The 8,422-nt window shown below is 34.1% G+C and overlaps 1 protein-coding gene across 1 annotated transcript in view; it reads left to right on the top strand.

The window, feature by feature from the left end:
• The window catches only part of LOC117175862 (clustered mitochondria protein homolog), a 224,905-nt gene extending 219,966 nt beyond the window's left edge, over nucleotides 1-4,939 (top strand). Inside the window, exons 17-18 of the mRNA XM_033365667.1 lie at nucleotides 1,516-1,641; nucleotides 3,758-4,939. Coding sequence (XP_033221558.1) covers nucleotides 1,516-1,641; nucleotides 3,758-4,393 — 762 coding nt within the window. The 3' untranslated portion in view covers nucleotides 4,394-4,939. The remainder of the gene's footprint in view (nucleotides 1-1,515; nucleotides 1,642-3,757) is intronic.
• Nucleotides 4,940-8,422: the final 3,483 nt, after the last annotated feature.

Below are 8,422 nucleotides of genomic sequence, written 5' to 3'. Positions count from 1 at the left end.
AGAAAAACCATTTTTTCCTATTTGTTTAAACAATTGCGTTTTAAACAAAACCTATCCACTTCTCGTAAAATTAACCGGTACCATTGGATTCAGCGGGTCAAAGTACATAAGATTAACTAGTTTTTACCTTTTGCCTCTTGAATGCATACGGGAACATACCCAGCTCCCGGACTATAACCCTCATTTTGGGAACCTTAAGAAGTGTATCGAAGGCTGACTTGATTGGACAAATCCTTCAAAAGTTAGCGTGGCTACAAAATTCAGGTAATCATACAGACAGACATACAGACCCAGAGACCGATACAATTTTATTATTTTCGGATTCTTTGAGTGCCGAAACTTAAAGATAAAATTCCAGCGATCGAAAATTTGGACGATTACATTACCAGAAAAATTTTGACATATATTTGGTATCTAGTGAAAATTTTGAATGAAATTTTTGTATCTATGAAAAAAATTATTTTTTCTATTTTTAAAAAATTTTTTAATTTTTGAAAAGTATGTAACTTTTCCAATTTTCATAAAAATCAAAAAAAAATTTTTGGATAATTTGCAAGAGTCTTATCCATCTATAAGAAACTTTGACAAAAATGTCTATAATTTGAAAAAAAAATTTTGAAAATGCTCTAATTTTTTAAATTGTGGGCTAATCGAAAAATTCGGCAAGAATAGTTTTGAAATATATTTAGTATCTAGTGAACATTGTGAATGAAATTTTTGGATCTAGGAAAAAAATAATATGTGATCTTTGATGGGAACCCAGATTCATTTGTTTTACTTTGAAAATAACAATACGAAGTTATAGTATTGAAAAACAGGACACGAAGAAAATAATTCGAAAAAGCACGAATAAGTGTCCGTGCGAGAGGAAAGTTGGTGTGACGATCATTTGAAAAATGATCCGAAAGCAGCGGTCATTACTTTAAACCGAATCTCTAAAATCAGTAGAAAATTTTTTACTGGCGAGCCATCAATGTGAGTGAAATGTAAATCTAATGGCATTACTTCAGTGCACTACGTGCTGCCATCTATTTCATGTTGGACGTAGTCAGCGTTTTCTGCATCTGCCACTGTCCGACGCAAAATGAAATCGTGTACTACTGGACTGTACTCCGACACCGCGAGACGTTTAAATTCATGACGAATTTACTACTGAATTACTACAGTGTAAGCCAGTAGTATACGTGTAGTCTACTACAGGTATGCCTGTAGTAAACCAGTAGTATACGAATGTAATTATGTAGTATCCGGCTGTAGTTATCCTGTAGTCATCCCTGTAGCACAGTTTCGTAAGGGTGCAATGTTGTATTGCTTATATGTGAATCTTGAAAACAAGACCGAGCGCATGGAAATTTTGTTGCTCTTGAGGGGATCCTCTATTTCAGACTGTGCCCTTTAATAAATTTCTTTCTCAAAAATTTTGGTGCAAACCACAAAAAGTAATTGATGCCTGTCTACCATTTTTCATTTATTAGTCATATATAAGATTATAAATAATTAATGACTTTTTCACAGATACACTTGGCTTTGTATTCATTTGCCAACGGCCACGTTTCAGCCTCTCTAAGATTATTGTACCGAGCACGATATCTTGCACTCCTGGTTTGTGGCGAAGATCATCCAGAAGTTGCTTTACTCGACGTAAGTCTCATTTTAAATTATATGTTGTCACTTTTAAATGTTTTACGAATTACAAATCCAAAATGGATTTCTATAATCTAATAAAGTAAACGTAAAGTAAATGTAAACGTATTTAAAGTATATTTCTTAAGTTTTGTGGTAAAAATCAACACATTTCATGAAAAATCATTACATTAATGCCAAGAGTAAAAAATCAGCACTGTTGCTGACAAATCAGCGCTTCTGGTAACTCTACTTAAGTAGCTATTATGTGTATTTGAATAGTTACTTTCAGGTCTTAAATTATATTTATATATAGCTCTGGTGTCGATTAAGATTTTTTAAAATAGTTTCTACGAGAATTTTGCAAACGTCATGCGACACCATTTTCCCTTATTCACACTTGCGTTTTTCCTGTGACTAAGTAATACAATAATCGTTTCCACGTGACGTTTCTGGAAATTTTGTATTTCAGCCAACGCACAGTAGGCCAGGAAATTCGATCCCGTGGACAAAAATCGAAAAGCACACATTAAAATGTACTATAATTCATTCCAAAGATACTGATATCAGGTTTTCAAGGGCGTTTAGTCTGAATCTAAAGTTACAATTGCAAAGAACAAAATGGCAGAAAAGTATTTTTAAAAAAATTTTGAATCTAGATAAAACATAGTATCTACAGGGATTTCCAGGATGCTGATTCTGAATCTGAAGTCGTAATTTCAAAAAACAAAATGTCAGTTCTTATAAAGCAAATGAGTATTTCAAAAATTGTTGGGCCTACTGGAAGCGTGGTATCTAGGGGTTTTCTAAGGTTGATTCCGAATCTGAAGTCGTAATTTAAAAACTGGCGGATCCAAGATGACGGACAAGTATTACAAAACACTATTGTACTTACTTGAAACGTCACATCTAATGGTTTCCGAGAGCGCTTATTCTGAATCAGCAGCTAACGTATAATAATACTATACTTTGTTCCCCGGAAGAAGGCCATGGCGACCGACTAATTTTGGTTCTATTTGCGCAGCCTGTTGTACCATTTTTTCAGAAAGGTAGTGAGATCTTTTTCTTTTATGGCGAACATCTGGCAAAATCTTCTTTGAATTATTTTGAGGAAAAAGTTCAAAAAAGTAATAAATGTGAAACTAGGACCAACGAGAAGATAAATGAAGAAACTATGTTGAAAAAAATGGAAAGGACTTTTCTTTGTCAAGAAAGTACCACTTCCTGTACAGAATTATCGGATACTTATGAAAGAGTTTAACGTGAGAGGCCATGGGGAACTGCCACCAAAAACACCCCGAATACATAAGTGTTTATTATTAAAAATTAAAATGAACAAATACATTATAAACAAATAAATATTAAGTTTTGTAAATTAAAAAAATGAAATACATCATGTAGAATCTCACTGCAATTTTCTCGCGGTAGGCCCTGCTAACTGGTATTATTACATTATAACTGCGGATAGCAGTACTTCGTTTTATGTACAAAATTCTCTTAAAGTATTTTTAACACTTTCGTCCTCCATATTGGACCTGCAATATATTTTAAATATTGCCTCCATATTTGGAATCAACGCCTCGAAAACTCCTAGATTTTGTGAAATACTCATTCGCCATTTTTTTCTTGTTGAGATTATGAGTTCAGATTTGGAATTCGCGCAAACAATGATATTTTAAAATTGTTGATAAGTATCGAAACTCCGCGTTATTCTCAAATGAAAGAAAGTATTTCACAAATTTAATCATTATTTGCTAACATTAACGCTGCAGAACTTTAATCAACATTTTGTTCTCCATTTGACACTTTTTTCAACCTCTGTTTGTCTAAGGTTGAGAAGGAAAAGTTAATGATTTAAAAATAAATAACGGATCCATAACTGTATCAAATATATGAACGAAAAAGATAACCCAATTATCACTAAATGCAATGGCCTGACTATTTTCTACAAATTTGAAAGTTTTAAAAGCAGACTTTTGGTCATGGAACAGGCTCTCAGGGCCCACTGTGTACTGACGTAATTCTAAGTAAATAATTTGGTTACGGCTCTGGTCTTGCCCAAGCTTTTTTATTTTTGTTTTAGCTGTAAAATAAATTTACAAGAAATTAAAAAAAAAACTTTCTGTTTGTTTAGAGCAACATCTCCTTGATTCTGCACGCGGTTGGAGAGTATGAGCTTTCACTGCGATTTTTAGAGCACGCACTTGCTCTAAATCTACGTTACCATGGACCTCGTTCACTGAAAGTAGCTGTGTCTTATCATCTGGTAGCTCGTACACAATCCTGTATGGGAGATTTTCGCGCGGCTCTCAACAATGAAAAAGAAACATACGCAATTTACAAACAACAGCTAGGGGAAGAACATGAGAAAACCAAGGAAAGTAGCGATTGTTTGAGACATTTGACGCAGCAGGCAGTGGTTTTACAGAAAAAGATGAATGAAATTTACACTGGGAAATCAGGCGTAAGCCTTCCACCCATTCAAATTCAGCCACCTAGTATGGGTTCGGTGTTAGATATGCTCAACGTTATTAATGGTATCCTTTTCGTGCAAATCAGTCAACAAGACATCGAGAACTTTAAGGCTGAGATTGAGAAGCGGCAAAAAGAACAAACGCCGGATTTAATAGTGAAAGCCATTGAAAACGAAGAAAAAAACGAAGAGAAGGAAAATACGAAAATATCGAAAATTGACGAAGCCAGGATCGAGCTGAAGCTTTTGGAAGAAGCCAAACCATCATTAGAAACGACGGTCGCTGCCGAAAGCTGAGATTCTTAAGAACATTATCAGAAAGCCAAACGCATATTTAACGTCCTAGTCTTTGTAATAACGTTCGCGACGCTTCAAGAAAGAAAGCAAAGTGGATTCAAGCTCTCCCAACCACATCGTTTTCTCTATGTGCATATTAATCAGTCGCTCAGAGTTCTTGGACGTTGCGACAACAAATCGCGAGCAAAGTTTCGCGTTATCGTCTAGAAAAGCGTATAGTAAACGCTCCGACAAAAATCCTAGTTTTAATTCCATTTTGTTACTAGTAGAAGCAATAAAAACATAGTTCGAATAATTCGCAGTGCGGAATATTATTAAAACTATTTAACTTGACTTTCAAGTTTATTTAATTTTTGGTGGAAAGTCAACGTCAATGTCCGGCGATGTGGGACACTAATTTGCGTGTGTACACTTGTTCTTGTCTTTAAATACGACAAGAGACTACAACAAAGTGTAGAGGAACACTTAAAAGATAATACATCTTGTTATGAGGGTGAAATAATCGAGCAATGGTAATCGCTGATAATAAAGTTTTTGCGAATATTATATCCTCAAATTTATTTATTAAATCTTAAAAGTGAAAAAAATGTTTTAAAAATGTATGATCAGCTTAGTTTTTTAATGTTCTATAAAAAATATTTGCAGTTAAACCATTAAATAGACCTTTGATATGGACCATTTATTTAGTGTACTTATGGGTCACATCGGTCACATTGATTACTGTCAAAAGTTTTCCTTAATTACTTAAAAGTATATTCAACGTTAGAAACAAATGTCCTCGCATTTAATTGAAAAATAGTCATTGAAATGAAAGTTTTTTTTGCTACTAAAAGATAGAGCATGTAGTTGTTGTACACTAAATTTTAAAAGGTTGGAGTATCGCATTTTCTGCCAGTTAAATTTTTGGATTTTATTTCCAGTGCAGCAAAAATTAATAAGTTTAACGACACTTTTAATTTCTGAACGTTATTGTATCGGCTTTGTACTCAACATTCAGTTTTTGGTGCTTCCAAATGAGTGTGAAAAATGAGAGCCTTAAGGTTCTTTGTTAAACACGCACACACAAATATGATGGCCCGGCCAACCATCAACACCAAAACCGAATTTCCATGGAACTATGAGCCCCAATACGAACATATTCAGGATAAAGTTATTCTTCTACATGTCATCATCATGGTAAAAGCATGATGACAGCAATTATATATATATATAATATGGCAGTTTAAGATTCAATTATGTGGTTCGTCTTTTTTGGTAGAAAATTAATCTTCTCGCTTGAAAATTGAACTGTTTTTATTTTTAGTAAAATTATTTTCAAGTTAAAATATTAGCTATTACATTATTCGTTCAAAATTCACAAATTTGAGTAATTCTTGGAGCATTCGTAATTTTTGTCAGAAAAATCTTGTTTGTCGAAAATTCAACTATATAATAACAAATTTAGGTATTTAGATCAAAATTTAAATGCTTTCTTGAAAATTTATTCTCTCTTAGTTAAAGATGTATATTGTTGCGTTAAAAATACGAATTTTTGGCTTGAAAATTTTATAATTTGGTAATAAATTCAATTGATTGGTAATTTTTAGTTTTTAAATTCAACTGTTTGGTTGAAAAGTAGGAGTGTCGATTTGGGCGGGGTTTGGCCTAATTTATTTTTAGGGGAAAAATGTTTGTCAACCAATGTTTTAGTATCTACTTACAATAAGTTGATTTCATCCTAAATGGACTTCTCTCACCCCCGTACTTTCTCCCCGCCACCCCCTCAAATACTGAACAGGCCATCACTTGCTAACAGAATTTTTGGAAAGATTCGGCGTTGTCAAACTTGTATATGCTTAATAAAATACAGTAGACATTACCAGAGTATCTTAAAGTTTTTGGGTCGCTGATTCTAAATTCGAGGTCCATTCACATCCATCACATCAGGTTCAAGGTAATTTAAAGATCCAATTGAAAAAAGATGAAAAAATTCAGATAAATAGATACATAGGTTTTTGGGGTTTCTGAATTCGAATCCGGGGTTGGTTTAACCGCTTTATGTTAATTAGAGGCCATTTCAAGGTCAACTGAATATTACTTCGGGGCTAAGATGAAAAAATACCGCATAATGAATTTTAATCACTTCATATATAGGGTTTTGGGGTAGTTGAATCCAAATCAGGGGATCTTTTCATCCCCTAAGGTCATCTAGAGGTCGTTCGAAGGTTATCTAAAGAACATCTCAATATTAGACTAAAAAATGGTTTAGTATTGAATTTCAACCAGTAGTCAGTAACCAGTAGTTAAAAGTCGATTTAACGTCTCGTGGTCAACCAGATGTAATCTGAAAGTTGTAGATTATTTCAAGGTTAGACTAAGAAAAGGGTACGCAGCCTATACCAGCTGCTGCATATATTGTTTTTTGAGTTTGCTGAATTCTAATAAGGGATCCGTTTAACATTAATATGTTTGAGAGAGGTGATTTTAGGGTCAGTAGTAGATTATTTCAACGGCTCGAAATTAAGGTTTTAGAATTGTAGAATCTGAATTCAGGATTGTTTCAGCTTAAATACTTCGAACTCAAAACTCTGTAATATTCAACATCTTTAGCTTAAAAAGACAATTTTTAGTATCTTTAGCTCGCCATCCAATAACTGTTAATATCTTCAGCTAACAAGCCAATCACTTTACACATTTCAGACTCACAATCAAACACCTTAAGCTTGTTATCTGATAACTTTCAATCACTCAATTAGAAATTAGCGTTAACTTTAAACGTGCACGTAACGTGTGGTTGCAACCAGGGTACCTGTACGTGGTGACGGTGGGCAAAATTCATTACGCGAAATTTTTTTAGTTAAGCCCTGAAGTAGTATTGAGTTGACCTAGAAATAAACTCTGATTAACATTAAGCGGTTAAACAAGCCCCGTATCTTGAAGAGGTTTTTTTTTCATCAATTTCACCTTCAAATGACCTTGAACCTGATGTGATAGAGGTTAACGAACCTCGGATTCGGAATCAGCGACCCTAAAAACTCTAGGCTACCCTGGACACGTCGCTGATAAAGCTTAGATATTTTATCTCTTACCCTACTTAGTTTCACGTAATTTTTGTGTAACCGCTAAATTCACAAGAAAAAATCTGTCGGCAAAAATTATGTAAAATGAGGGCGGAAGAGGTCAAACATTTTGAACCCCGACAAAGTGGGGTACGTAGGGGGCAATTCATAAAATACGTGATACATTTTTCACCAACTTCTGAGCCCCCCCCCCCCCCCCCCCCCCCCCCGCATGATACCTTTTCCATTAGTTTTAACATGGAGAATGATTTTATTTGTAATAAAGCTTAACAACTTTTCAGCAATAGCCGTTTTCGATTTTTTAAATCTGGTATTCTTCAAAGTGTCATCTTTCAAATTAAAATGTTAATAATGGCTATTTTAAAATTGTAATTTAAACCAATTGAAAGTTTGTCTTCTGAACTTTAAATACTGTAAAAGAAGATATACATTATCTTAGCAAAACAAATTTAAAAAATTTGATACTTTTGAGAAAAAAATTATATATTCCGAAATAAAAGTTAGACTTCTAGTTTGGCATTTACAAACATATACTGCCGCAAGTGGCAGGAACTTAACATTCCTAAAATTTCTATTCATATAGTTCAAAATGTGAAGACAGCGGCAGAGACCTACAATTAAAATGGAAGTTATTTAGTAACCCTCTAAAACATAAATATTTTGCAGAGAAAATATCCCAAGATTGGAAAGAATATAACAACATAACCTGCACTTTTCTCTTCTGAATTTGCATTAACACTGAGACCTTTAATTTACCTAGTCCCCCTTAAAACGCGATTATACTGTTTTATGAAAAGAAAATCAAAATACCAAAAGCTGATATTGCCTCTGTAGGCTACATACGTCGGACCCGGCGCCCGCCCCGTCTGTTACCTTTCGAAAATCGACATGTCGCAACTTGTCGCTCAACGAGTTATGCTTGTGTGTGGGAGAATGCATATACGTGGTATAGTGCTAGTTAGACACTGTA

Source organism: Belonocnema kinseyi, chromosome 1, assembly GCF_010883055.1.
Source record: "Belonocnema kinseyi isolate 2016_QV_RU_SX_M_011 chromosome 1, B_treatae_v1, whole genome shotgun sequence".
NCBI lineage: Eukaryota > Metazoa > Arthropoda > Insecta > Hymenoptera > Cynipidae > Belonocnema > Belonocnema kinseyi.
The sequence above is the reverse complement of the archived record's forward strand: the minus strand, read 5'-3'. Positions and strand labels throughout refer to the sequence as shown.